General features: G+C 41.7%; 1 protein-coding gene across 1 annotated transcript; it reads left to right on the forward strand.

Moving 5' to 3' along the window:
- The first annotated feature begins 221 nt into the window (after positions 1–221).
- On the forward strand, positions 222–3,024 carry LOC143891337 (uncharacterized). The gene is made up of 5 exons (XM_077395932.1): positions 222–253; positions 335–615; positions 727–2,213; positions 2,654–2,734; positions 2,818–3,024. Exons 1-5 carry the CDS (start codon positions 222–224, stop codon positions 3,022–3,024), a joined length of 2,088 nt encoding a protein of 695 aa, XP_077252047.1.
- The last annotated feature ends 11,867 nt before the right edge of the window (positions 3,025–14,891 follow it).

Genomic DNA, 14,891 nt, shown 5'->3' on the forward strand with positions numbered 1-14,891 from the left:
CCTTCTTCTCGTCCTCTTGAACCGCCATTGAACCTCATAAATAAATCCATCCGTGCAGCGTCAGCAACACCTAATCGAAATGACGTTGGTGCTCCAAAGAACATACAAATATTGGGCAGAAATCGAGAAGATACCAATATTCCTCGGAATCCGAAAAGATATTCAGTGGACTTGAACGAAGACTATGAGGACCCTATTTTTAATGTGACAGAGGAAAATACATGGTAACATATGAGCACTGCCATGTAATCTTGTAATTACTAATTACATTTACTTCGCCAGTTCTATGTTTCTCTCATACAATATTCATTCTAACGTACTCCCTACTGTGCAGGCATGATGCAGAGTTCAGTAGGGATTTCCATAGTGATATGCATGTTAGTGATGGCATTGAATGCGAGGATGGTAACAGTATAAAGGGTGATGATTCATTTGGTGATGATGACTTCGTTGAGGACAGTGTGCGCGAAGGTGACTTTGGTAAGGAAGATGAGTGCGAAGCTGTACGCCCCCTCGTTGGTCTACAGAACGTTGTGGGCGACCCGTTGTGTAATACATATAGAAGGGAGCGGTTGGAAGTAGATGAGATGGTTGTAGATGAATTAAATGAGGGACGTATAGGACTTGAGGAGATGAAGGTGGGGGGAATCTTCCCGAATTTGAAAGTATTTAAGAACAAAGTGAAAGAGTACGCAATTGAACGAAAGTTTGTATTCGTCCCAGTAGATTCAAAGCCTACAAAGTATGCTGTTAGATGCAAGGATAAAAGTTGCCCCTTCAGAATCAGTGGGAGAATTTCTTTGGCTCATGTTGTGGTAAAAAGGTTTGTGCCAGAGCATACATGCTCAGGTACTATGAGGGGTAATGACCATCCCCTTGTCACAGCAGCTTGGGCAGCAGACACCTGTCTTGGGTTATTTCCCTGCCCAGGAGACGTGAGGCCTACTTTGATAAGAGCATACATCAAGGATAAGTGGGGTATAACCATAAGCTATGTGAAGGCTTTCAATGCGAAGGTCATTATACACGAAAAAATGTGTGGAAATGCCGAAGCGTCTTACCGCATCCTTCCTGCATATGCCGAAGAGATGGAGAGATGCAATCCTGGCACCATTATGTGTGTATATCGAAATCGTCAGCTATGGACGGCTGGAGATAATACATTTTGTCGTTTATTTTGGTCATTCGGCCCTAGCATTCGCGCCTTCTGTCGAACAATTAGACCACTGATACTAATTGATGGGACACATTTGCGAGGCAAGTATAAAGGAATTTTATTAGCTGCCACTGCAGTAGATGGTGACGGTGGATTATTTTCGTTAGCATATGCAGTGGTTGAGAATGAGATGTATGAGAGCTGGCTATGGTTTCTTCGTTTACTCCGCCAAAGGGTGATACCAGCCGAAAAAAACAACAACGAATTCACTATTTCCTCTGATAGGATGAAGGGTTTGCCTAGAGCTATAGACGAAGCATTGCCGAGATCATACCATAGCTACTGTATTCGTCACGTCAATGCCAATTTCCTGAAGACCTTTAAGAGCCAAATACTTTGCAAACTTTTTTCGAGAGCCGCATATGCTTTAAGGGAGAGAGACTATAAGGAGACGATAGAATGTATTAAAGCGAAGAACGCAAAAGCAGAGAAATGGATATCTGAGATTCCTAAAGAAAAGTGGGCTAATATATACTTTAAAGGGTCTAGGTGGAATATGTTGACAACTAATGCAGCGGAGTCCTTCAACAACGTATTAAAGGGCGCACGGGAGTTACCCATCGCGGCTCTAGTCGATCACACTAGATGGAAAGTACAAGAGTACTTCTACCTTCGCCGCAAGGCTGCTTCTGAATGGAAAACGCATTTGACCCATAATGCAGAAAAATGGTTAGCCAGATCATGTCTGTATGGCAGTAAGTTCACACCCCGGCCGTGTAGTTGGAATGAATATGAAGTGATATCGTCAACTAATACGGATCGTGTGGACTTAGAGCAGAGAACATGTACGTGTGGTCTGTTCCAAATTATGGGATTGCCGTGTGGGCATGCCATAGCAGCCATGGGAGTCAACAAGCTGGACAAATATAGGTACTGCCAGGATTGGTTTTTGGCTTCAACTTATCGGACTACATATGACGACGTGATTCACCCTACTTTAGATCGCACACAATGGCCGGAGCCATCCCATGTTTTAGAAGTAGTGTTGCCACCACGAGTAAGAAGACAGCCTGGACGACCCAAAAAAGTACGAATGGAAAGATGGCTACAATTTGGACAACATCACAACTGCAAATCATGTGGGGAACCTGGACACAACAAAATAACGTGCAAAAATCCCCCCCTTGTAAATCTTCAGTTAAATATGACGCCCATCGGTCCATCCGCACCTACAGAAAATACGTATGTTCCATTATTACTCACTTGATATGATTTCTCTATCAAACCCATCATTTTATTGATTGTTGCATGTTTTTCTTGTAGGTCCGGTGTCTCATTCGCACCTCCTTTCTTTGCTTAGGGATGGAGTTGTTGGTTTGTTTGTACAAAGTGGCATTGATTTTGGGACTCTTCATACTGCACATAAATATTTACTCACACAGAATTTGTATAAATTAAACGTTATTATAGACTTATAGTATTACATTGGTTGTACAGCTGACTGTGACTGTTGTAAAACTTATCATTAATGTATCATTGGTGTTGGCAATATCATTGGTTTTTACTCACTACCGAAAAGTCAGTCGGCCCACATTGTTTGGATCATCTAAATCGTTCATTTGATACGCCATCACATATATTGGGTGTGCTCAAATAATCAGGTCCATCGAAACGAGGTAATCCTTCCATCTGTGGACGAACAAAGTGTACATACGATTACTCGAAAGTCTGAACCTAGCGTTGGACTTCCCAATGACGAGAGCGGAAGCGCAATATCACTTCTTTCCCGTCCGAAGTCTGGAAGTTGGTTCGGAATTCCGACTCGGATTGCCGAACCAACGTCCGGACTTCCGACTGAACTGAAGTAGAGTTGGGAAGCTACTGGACATCATTCGGAAGTCCAGAAGTTGGTCCGGAATTCCGAGTGGATTTCCGACTCGGAATTCCGATCCTGTACTCGGATTTCCGAAGGAAGTCCAGTACGTTGGCAAGTCTACAGGAGTTCCGTCGGAAGTCCGGAAGTTGGTTCGGATTTCCCTGGTTCGGAATTCCGACGGAAGTCCAATAGGTTGGCAACTCTACTGGACATTATTCGGAAGTCCGGAAGTTGGTTCGGATTTCCGACTCGGAATTCCGAACCAACTTCCGGATTTCCGACGGAAGTCCAGTAGGTTGGCAACTCTACTGGACATCATTCGGAAGTCCGGACGTTACTTCGGATTTCCGACTCGGAATTCCGAACCAACTTCCGGATTTCCGACGGAAGTCCAGTAGGTTGGCAACTCTACTGGACATCATTCGGAAGTCCGGAAGTTGGTTCGGATTTCCGACTCGGAAGTCCGAAGTTCAATCGGAAGTCCGAAGGAAGTCCAGTACAACAGCATATATGGTGTAGGACCGGGTTCATGTACGTTACTACACGAGGATCTACCAATTCAATGGGCTTGATCACATGTATACATCATTTGTGGCGCAAGATCATTCAGATTATATATTAATGATGATCATTTGGGTGGTGAACTCGTAATGTTAAGAACTTGATGTTTAAAGCACATATCTTTTGTGTCGGATGGAGAAAAGAGTGGAATTGTGGAACATGTCAGTTTACCGGTCCCCACTACATTTTTCATCTTTATCCCAGTAGAAAGAGCTTTTTCCCGATCCTGGTCACTCAGAAGCTTTTTTGTTTTTGTTGTTTTTTAAATTTTTTTTATGAGTAAGCTGGGGTTAGGCAGGACCCCGACCAGATATATTTATGGAAACCAAAGATATACATGAAGGAAGAAAACAACCCCCTTACATAAAAGGGGGGAACAAAAAGAGGCAAGAAGCCCAAACAACAACATCCAAACACAGGACAAAACCTGCAAAAACAGCCCAAAACAAAAAAACAAAGCTCGAAGCCCCAACAAGCATGAGAGCAACAAACAACCAGAGAGGCAGATCACCAGGCAAGGAGCAAGCCACAGCTACAGCCCTCTCAGGTCTTGAATGATCTCACCTGAGGATGTTTTAAGCTTAATAGAATCCGGGAAGTCCGGACGGCTGAGATTTTTCTTCCTCCCCAGGAGTGATTTCTTTGCGTTTGGTAGGGGCAAAATAGCTTGGAGATGAAGGGGTGGATTTCTGATCATTGAAAAGATTTTCCCAAGGGAGACTTGCAGGTGGCAATAGATCAATCCTCATCCAGAAGGTTGCTATTGAAGGACCAGATGTTGAAGCCATTCCTCATCCACGACTTCTTCAAGTTGCCACAAACGCTGAAGAGAGCCAGGATTTGGAACAAGCCTTACCTGCAAACAAGCACAATTATCATAATGAATAAGTAGAACATTTTGGTGTTTCCCAATTGTGTGCAAAATATCCACTCACCCTAACAGGTTGATTTCCGCCACCTACTTCAGGAACGAGGAGAGCAAGTATCGGATCACCCGCCAAGCAATTGAACTCTAATGCATGTACAACCAACAACAATGACTCCCAGGTAAGAATGTGAACAACTTATATGGATACTTTCCCATAGACCCCATTCAACATTTCCGAAAGTAGGGAAGCTCGCATAGCCGTAATATCTTTCTGGGTGAAATCGAGGCTAGCGTCACGGGTAATGTATTCAATCTCTTTCAAAACGAACAGCCCACAGTCGTGGCTGCAAAACATGAAGCAAAACCGAGAAGAAGAATTAATCGTTTACGGAGGTATCGTAAACTGAAGTAATTGCACGTAACATACCTGTTACCTTATAGGGGCCGATCGACCACTACATCAATGGGGAATGCACTTATATCAATGTCTTTGACCATTCTGAACCATTTAACAAAGTAATCGACCTACAAATCAAGAATTCCGTACGTTAGGGCAGTAGTAAGAAAAAATTAATTAATAATTGCCATACGAATCAAGTAAAGAGTAGTACTCACAAGGGGTTGCACCTTCCTAGAATCTGTGTGACTGTAAAGAGAATCGTAAAGAAGGAAGGTACGATGCCCCATATCCAACACGAGAAGTACCCAATGAACCATATCAATGTTAATTGGAATGAGTACTTTTCGTATCTCTTGAAGAGGGGTGTTCTCTACACGAGTTACGAATCTGGAACATGCATCGGGACGTTCACATCTTTCGTCAAGAATAACTTGCTGCAACCAAAAAAAGAAATGTTAGAATTGCCCGCAGCTTCAGAAACAAAAATCATTACTTATAAGTTAATTTAATCTCACAGGTAGATGGGTAGCAAGGCAAATGCATGATCCCTTTTTTTTGTTCGCCAACATTCGTCCCGCAAGTTCAAGTAATCCGTATATACATTAACAATCTACAGAACAGACCATAGGTCAACGAGAAGGAATTTAAGAAGATATGTGTACCAACGCATTATTCACGCTTTACGTTACTAACTGAACCATATAACATCTTACCGGAGATGATATCCACCCTCTACGATCGGTTAGTATAAGCAAGTCTTCTTTACACATGTGGTACCCATCACTGTGAATGACTCTCTCACTGCAAATCGAGTAAAAAGTCACCTACCTCTATGGACCTTTGGTCATATAATTGTACTGAAACAACCTATGTATGAAATTAATCGGAGATATTAGAATTAAAAAACAATGTAGGTTGTACGAAAATTAACCTAGGTGCTAGCGCTGCCAATGCATCCACCTTCATCGCTGCAGGCCCGGTGATATTGCGAAGAGCATACATGCTTTTCCGGTTGCTTATGACATACGGTGAACTGACTGCTCTACTAGGTTGTAACTTCCTTCGACGTTGCTTCACATTTTTTTCAATGCTCCCAATAACTTTTTCATCTTCTTTCTTATTTGATTTCTTACTCTTACTGAGGTTCAAATCAGGACTGTCAAGCAAGATAACCATTTTAGCTGCAGCATCCCTGACATCCCTAGTAATTAGGCTATCAATAGAGATATGTTCTACGCTATCATCAACTATGTGTTTCCCCATATCATCTACAAAAACACCATCCCCTACTTCCCCCTTCGCAGTCACTATCTCGGCTTCCCCATCCATATTGTCGGCCTCTCGTTCCCTCTTTCTCGTTATCTTCGTTGGGATATTATTCCCTGACTCCAAACCTTCCCTCTTTCTGGAACCTCTCCCGAACAAATGAATTTTTACCTCCCTCATTTCACGTTCAACTCTGGTTAACCTCTCCAACAATGAACTATTTGTAACAGATTCATCTACTTCGGACTTCTCATGTGCCCCACTTCCTCTCCTACTCCTCGTCCTTCTTTCCATCCCCTGCTCTGCTGCAGTTGGCGCCATTGAATCCCCCACTACGCGCACAATTGGACCCATGCCATCCCCCAATGACCTCTTTGTAACGGAGTCATGTACCTCAGACTTCCCATGTTCCCCTATTCCTCTCGTACTTCTCCTCCTTCGTTCCCTCCTCTGATATGTCGCAATTGGCCTCATTGGATCCCTCAGTACAGGCAGAGTTTGACCCATGCAATCCCCCACTGGGACCACAATTGAACCGACTGAATCGCAAGGAATACTACCATCGTCGTGTTGATCATCGAGTCGAAGTAGAGATTCTTCCCTTGCCGTAGCTTCGACCCTCCTAACCACCTGGAATACATTCCATATTACTAATTACAAATACGACTGTAAAAATAACACGAAAGACATACAATGACCAACATGCATTATACTCTCACCTCTGCAGCTTTCACCGTACCATGAATAATACAGTTAATCAACTGTTGATGCTCCATCTTCTTCGTATTCATCTGAGCGGTCCACTTAAATAGACGCGGATACGCATCAGGAGAATTAGGTGCCCATAACGTGGTATGCTCAAATAGCCATACCTGATATCAAAGTAGATTAGATCCGCATAAGATAGAAAGAAAAAAACTATATGCAATGAATGGAAAATTACCTGTAAAATGATAGAGCAACCCAATATATGTCCCTTTCCACCGAGTGCAGCATGTGAATCTAATGATCTGACCAAGAACTCATGAACGGGAAAAGCCCATGCAACATTTCCTATAGTCTGCAGATCAATATACGGGAAGAGGCAAGAACATGCCTTCTGGTCCCTCTACGCAAACAAGACAGTGCTGCAGAATAACAATATCAAATGCTTCACAGTCGACTTCACGAAGTCTTCTTCGTCTGAATCCATATCGGCATGAATAACCTTGACCACCTCGTCAAAGGTCGCGGTTGGACCCCCAAACCTCCAACCATCCACAGTATCACTGCTAGACCAATCAAATTGCGGCCTTTCCCCAATCATACTTAAACCTAATATTTTAGCTACATCACTAACTAGAAATGGGAGTATGATGCCGCCCAAACAAAAAGCTTTCCATTTGGGATCCCATTTATTTACCATTATCGTCAAAATCTTCTTCCGCAACTCGACATCTTCGAGGCCCTCATGCAGAATCAAATCTGTAAATGGGGTATCCTTTATGAAATCCCTATGCACATCCCGTAACCGAATATTTTGTAGGGACTCGTGAAAGCGTGATGGACAGCATCTAGATAAGACATATTTCGCCTGCAAAAATGGCACTATTAAACAGTTGAGCGAGAAACAGCAGGAGATGCAGACTGAAAATATAACAGTTACTCACCATCACGAAAATGGAAACAATTGTTGGGAAAGATCAACAATTTTGTTAACTTCGTCTGTATCTGTCGAAACCACCAACAATCACTTGAAACACAATATTAGTCTATTCAAACACAGTATTACTCCATTGAAACAACAAGGATAAAGAAACCATATGTAATCACTTTAAACAACACAGGGCTCCCCAAATAACTGGAAACAACCAGACGTAAAGATCATGAACACCATATATGACAACCGTAGCTAATCCCTTCAAATTTAAACAATCAAACATCGGTTCAAACAACATATGGCTCCCCAAGTAATAGCAACCATAACAAACCGTACGAGAGTCAAGCAAAACCATTCAAACTTAAACCACCAAAAATCACTTAAAACAACCATAGCTATATAGATACTTGAATCAAATTCATAAGAACCATCATAAACATACCATGCAAGCAAGACACAGAATATAACGATAATAACATTTAATCCATCCATCCATAATAACATATGAAACCCGTATATAACATAACATCCATGAACCATTAAAAAAAAAATTAATTTTTAAAAGAAACATAACATCCATCTATCCATAAATCAACCACAGCAACGCTCTAATGATCTGGGGGCAACAGATGGTGGACCAAGTTGGTCAGTGAAGAAAGCTGCTCCGTGAGTGAGGTGACCGCTGTGCCGAAGTCCTGGCGGAGGGTGGAGATCTCGGTGCGTACCCCAGTCAAAGCTTGCTGAGTCGCCAATTGCTCTTGATGATGGGATTGTAAAAGCTGATGAACCGCGGTAAACTGCCCGTCAAGGTGCTGACGATGTGCACGAAGCTCCTGCGCAACAAACTCCTGTGATGCAAAACGCTGAGCCGGCTGACGAGGAGGGGGAGCAGGGCCCTGTATATCAAGCCGCATGGCCTTTATAGTTTTAGCATTGAACACAGTTGCGGGACTAAGGCGTTCTTCACCACCTTGTATCAACTTCTCATGGTTGAAGACATGCGTGAGAAGCATCCCGAATGGTAGACTAGCCAAGGCCTTTGTCCTCGTGTCCTCCATGAACCTAAGGAGGATATAGCCAAGGTGAAGGGGCGTGCCGCGAAGAAGTCAGTGCATAATAAAAGCCTCAAAAGGCCGGACCATGTCAGCATTGCCTCCGCGAGGCGTGATATTGCTCGTTAGAATCTTGTGTAGGACTTTGCACATAGGGGTCAGGGAATTGTAGGATACGTTGGTTGACCCGTCAGTAGGTGGGCCTTCGCAACCAGGCTCCCCATAGGCGGCGACCGGATCATCTATACAGGCACTAATGTCATCCATGGTTCCGGGCCAAAAGTAGATTTCGTCGCCTGTGGTGGAAAGAGAGACAACTTCACAAAACTTTTGAGCTGTCATATGGATGGTTTTGTTGTTTACTCTGGATTGGAAGACCTTCAAATCTCTGTCGAATCTGTAATTGGCATAGAATTGCTTGACGAGAGTCGGGTACGAGTCACAGTGAATTTTGAGAAAATTGACCCATCGAAAGGCCAGAAATAAGGGTTTCACATTATAAACTTCGACATCTTTAAAAATGACTTTCCTACCTCGGAGTATGCCCTTCCTTTCTATACGACCGAGGGACCCAACCTCTACATCTGCATCCTCATTGCCCATATCCTCATCAGAGGCAGGAGGACTAGGGGAGGGCTCACGGATAGCCTTCCCACGCCGTTTGCGGGTGGAAGACCCTGCATCTACATTCACATTCTTCTTTCTTTGCTTCGCGCGCTGCATGACTATAGGGGTTTTGGGTTAGGTGGTTAGTGGGGTTCACAAAGTAAAAGGGGAGCCGCTCCGGTCCTTATCTGCACAAAGCAGGAGAATAACTTGGAGGGGAAGATACTTTAAGTAGGAGATAGTTGAAAAGTTGAAATTAAAGATACTTCAAAGAAAACCATATTTCAGAAAGTTTGTACAAACACACTATTTAGAGACTTCGAACCACTTGAAACCAATGTTAGGATAGAGGAACTACGGAACCACATATTAGAAAGTTCACAAATATGATTAGTGGAACCACATATTAGAAAGTTCAAACCACAATAACTGGATAGAGGAAGTACAGAACCACAAATTACACAGTTTGAACCAGTAATACTGGATACAGGGTCCATGGAATACTGGTTCCAACTTCGGCAGAATAAGTGGTTTCATGGATGCAACTTCCATGGAATAACGGTTCTAACTTTCAAACCCCTAATTGAAACCCTTCAAACAAATTCAAAACAATGCAACCATTGAAAAGCATTAACCATGGAAACCCCAAATGAAACCCTTGAAACCATTGAAAACCTATATGCAACCATTTAAACCCTAAATGAAACCAGGCAAACCATTGAAACCATAAATGCGAGCCTAAACCATTGAAACCCTTTCAAACCAAAAATTATACTATTGAAACCCTTTGGAACTAAAATTGGTTCGAACTATATACAAAAAGAGAAACCATATGAACCTATTGAAAAATGCCAAAATAGAGGATCCTTGTTACGTGCAGAATCCGTACCACTTATTTAGTTATTTTCCTTTATGTTAATTTTCCCGTAGGGTCACTCCCATCTATGTAATGGAGTTGGTTTTGAGTGATTGTGGTGTCAGTTATGGAGAGTAAGTTAAATTTTGGTCCCATCCCATGTTTGGTTGCCTTTTAGCACTAGGTTTTTTTTAATCCCACTCTTGTAATGATTACTTCTGGGGTGAAATTTTTAATCCCACTTTTGTAATGATTGAAATGTCATCCCATCCCAAGATAACCCCAGGAACAAAAATAAACTCAGGAACCAAAAATAAGCTTGCGAAGATTTTTTTTCTACCCAACAGTGCAACCAACCAAACAAAGGTTTTTTTTTTCCCACCATATCTCCCAGGGTATTTTTTTCTCCCACATAACCAAACATGGGACTTTTATTTTACCGGGATACTTCTATGACTTTTTTTTCCCACCTATCTCCCAGGGTATTTTTTTCTCCCACATAACTCCCAGGAACAAAAAAAACCTGGCAACCATACAGAGCATAAAGAGTTCTTATTTTAGTGTTACATTTCTTGTTTTTGGTGGAGTTAAGACAGAAGCCTGTGGTTTGGCCATTTCCCACTTTTAACCTCGTGGTTTGGAAGTTACCAACGACACCACCAGGTATGTGGCATGCAACAAAAGCGAAGAATCCTAAGATCATCTCCTGCTGACTTACCAATTCTCCTATCAACTGTGGATGCACGTTATCAAGAGTTTTGGCATAGCTAGGGTATCTCAAGGATCAATCAAGAAAGTCACTCTTAATTGGAGTATAGGCCCTTTCGGCGAAGCTGGCTGAATCACATGGAAGAATGTCCCATTTGTTTTGATATGTCAACTTTCGAAATAAGGAACAACTGAATAGTGAAGGAGCGCGAGAGAGAAATAGGAAGAATACTGCTGGATATCAAGATTGTTATACTATGGGGAAGAGGGAACAAGCTCAAAGCCACAAACACGGTGAGTGATATTCTAAGGGGTCGGACAACGAATCTCATGGAGAAGAGTGGAAAACCTAAAACCTCACTAAAGTGGTACACCCCACCCCTTGGATCAATCAAATTCAATTTTGACAGAAGTTACAAAGGAAGCCCGGGCTGGGTAAGGATTGGGGTAATCTTCCGTAACTACGATGGGTAAACAATCCCATGCCATTAAAAAAATATCTTTAAAAATCTTATCTTTTTCTGTACCACTGGGCATATGTGATGCAAATGAACTAGAAGCCCATGCCTTAATTCTTCTTTTTTTTTGAATGTTGAAGCTTTCATTAAAAGGAAGAAGACCAAGATGGTCGAAACTCCAAAGATTACAAGGACAGAAAAACAAGAGAAGCCCGTGCCTTACTATGGGGGTTGAAATGGTATTCAAATGCTAGACTAGAGCCACTAATCATCGAAGGGGACTCCTCTAACGCCATCGCTTGGGCTGCTAGTAAATCGTCAGGACCTTGGAAGCAAGATGACGTAATAGCAGAGATTAGATATTTGTGCTTATTCTAGCACTTCCTAAATCTCATCTTACATGTCCAGCATTTCCATAGGTTTTCATGATTTTATCAGGATTTCCAGCAAAATTCCGAACCTAAACATTTCTGTTTCTCTCACAACTGAAACCGAATTCAAAACTGAAGTTTAAAACCTTGGTTGAGCCTCGTTTAGGCCTATAAAATGATATGAAGGGAGACCAATTGTCATCGCAGGACAATCCTCCCCTACCAAATCTCGTTGACGTCCTTTTCTTTCCTTCAGCATACCACCTCCTTCAACGATTCCTCCATCAATTCTTCCGATGAGGAGCTCGATCCTCCCATCGAGTCTTCGACCGACTGGGACACTCCAAGCGCCCATTCCTTCTTGCCCATATTGCTCTTTCCATCATAGGGCCTTCAACTAATTGTAAGGTTGAGACTCTCCCATCCTTGCCATTTTTCGTATGTACAATGGGGAACATGTATGGGAACCACTCGCCCATGGTACTTACCACTACAAGATGAGGTATGGGAACTACCTACCTTTGCTGCACATGAGAACTCCATTCCTTGTATCACCTGGTAGTCGTACAAGGGCATTGTCGTGAGGTTGATGGAACTCTACGAACTTTACTTCCACACCTTTTCCACCCTAGGGTGGGCCTCCAAGTTTACGACCTTCACGGGTGTAAAGTCATTCGCAAATTGTAGGCCTAACGGCATAGCATCCTCCAACACGAAGTTGCGAGTTATGCATATGTACACTGAAGCCTCGTGGTCTTCCCGTTAATGAGCACGTCCAAATATCATGATTTCCACAAAAACCCTAATATTTTAGGGCTTTTTTTGTTTTTATCAATGTTCTCTTTCTTAAAATGTGGGTTTAATGTACCCATGGGGTGGGGTTTCATTGTCTGTGGTGGAGGTGACGGCGGTGGCCGGAGATGGCGAAGGTGGCGGTGGAAGGAGGTGGCGGTGGCAAATGGCGTAACCCTAATCCCTCTGCAAATGGCTTCAAACCAGTGATAAGGGTATTTCTGTCCTCAATATATTAACCATGTTTAGTTTTACTCATTCCATCAGGTTAAACTAACGGACCGTCAACAGCGGGGGTCTACTAAAAAATGTCATAAAGTTGAGGAGGTGTCATTGCTAACTTCCAAACCACGGGGTTAAAAGTGGAAAATGGCCAAACCACAAGGGGTGTATCTGTATTTTTTCCTTTTAAAAAAAAAATACATTAACTACATGAAAGTTTCATTATAGATGTTGAAGAACAAAAGGGACAACAAATATTCATCACAATGCCAATTAGAACTTCAAATCATCAACTTTGTTCGAGGCTAGCATTACCTTAACCAACAAAAAGAAATTCAAGAACAGGAGGGAATCTTAAAAGGGAAAAAATACAGGCAAAGTTGCTCCATGATTACCAGGTTGTTCTGTAACTCAGTATGGATCAGTTTTTCAAAATGCCGATGGGGTGAAAATGCAGCGAAAGTGAATCCTAGTCGACTTGGTTGATGCGGCTGAGTACTTGGTTGATGAGACTGAGTAATCGGTTGACTCCCCCACATAAATCAGGAGAACCAGAGGAGCTTTGATGGACTTTGTAGGACAAAACGCGGACTCGGCCAAGAACACAGCCAAGTTAAAAAGAGTTCACTTGGGTGAGTCCATGATGATGTGGGGGAGTTTTGAAACTATGGCATGGATTAAACATTTAATGGAATTGAAGGGGGTAATACAGAACAAGTTTGAGAGGGGGTAATATAGAACAACTTTGACATAGTTCTTGTCTACTTCAGTTTCCATTTGCTAGAGTGCTAAATTGTTGCATAGGTTGTCATAAGTTTGAGATGGAAAATATTCCTTTTTTTCTTATATTTACTTGAAGCGTAAGCTAATCTTGGAACTGATATTAAGTGAAGACATCTCTCTCAAGAAAGTTTTGGTAAATGCTTCTAAAAGTAAGTAGGTCTGGGAAAGTTGTATTGACTTATAAATCCCTACAATTAAATATTGGGCTTTCATAATTTAACATTTAAAAAATAACATTTCCAATATGAAACTCTAAAAGCAAATTTTTTTTTGCATGTATGTGCTTCTGTAGAGAACCTTAAACCATCCCAAGTTACAGAATATCAGATAGCAACTGGGTATAAATAATAGAAAAACCAGAACCCATTGATTTAACATATCTGTGTATTTGCATGTAGGTGCTTTGTAGATAACTAGTGTTGAGTTCATTTACCAAAAGAGAAGGAACATACAAGGACACAGATTCAAAATGCAATTGCTTCTCAAAAATACTCCCAAATCGTTAGCGAAGGAAAAATGGCGGAAGATTCACAATGCCCCTTGGGATCTAGATCTCCTATGATTTTTCTACTCATTATTCACATTTTAAGCCCTCAACGAAACCCTTTCAAACACAAAATCAAAGCCCAACGAAACCCTTTGATATAAACCCTATATCAAAACCCATTAAAATCCAAAATTTTTAAAATCCATACAAATGAAACCCTTTGCAAAGCATTTCAAAGGCTTCAAAACTACATACTCATGCAAATCCCTCTCACAAACTACCAAAGAGGTACTTAAAACAGCTTCAGATACGTGAGATCCAACCCATCACGAAAAAAACCCAAATTTAAGAAAACCCTACATCAAATGTTTAAAAATTACCTTTGAATAGTGGACGAAGCAGATTTCCGGCAAGAGGGGATGTTTTCCGGCGAGTAGGTGGTGCGTCACCGAGATTCACGCGGACGTACGACGGTGACAACGGTCGTTTCTCCACCGGCGGTGAGAGTTCTCGTCGGAGAAGAGAAAGGTAAAAAAAAAACCGTGTGAAAAGTAAAAAACAAAAGTATAAACAGTGTAAAAGGTAAAAACCTAAAGTAAGGGTATTTTTGTCTTTATACATTTTTTCTCTTACCTCACACCCTTTTTTAATAATTTACAAATTACTACCATTTTTTCATAATTTCGAATAAACATTGCATTTTTCTCATCATTTGCCCAAAATTAAAATAAATATAAACTACTTAAATAAACTACTATTATTATCATAATTTTTCTTAGCAATAAATTTA

The sequence above is a fragment of the Tasmannia lanceolata genome, unplaced genomic scaffold (assembly GCF_043159265.1).
Source record: "Tasmannia lanceolata isolate RefF3 unplaced genomic scaffold, GAP_Taslan_0.1 ptg000002l, whole genome shotgun sequence".
NCBI classification, from domain to species: Eukaryota; Viridiplantae; Streptophyta; class Magnoliopsida; order Canellales; family Winteraceae; genus Tasmannia; species Tasmannia lanceolata.

Excerpts from the sequence above, each read along its gene's own strand:
- LOC143891337 (XM_077395932.1), top strand. The coding sequence starts at position 222 with ATGGTAACATATGAGCACTGCCATGTAATCTT. Across the intron at positions 2,214-2,653 it reads AAGTAGTGTTGCCACCACGA|CTGACTGTGACTGTTGTAAA; the intron begins GTAAGAAGACAG and ends TTGGTTGTACAG. Across the intron at positions 2,735-2,817 it reads TTTTTACTCACTACCGAAAA|GTCCATCGAAACGAGGTAAT; the intron begins GTCAGTCGGCCC and ends TCAAATAATCAG.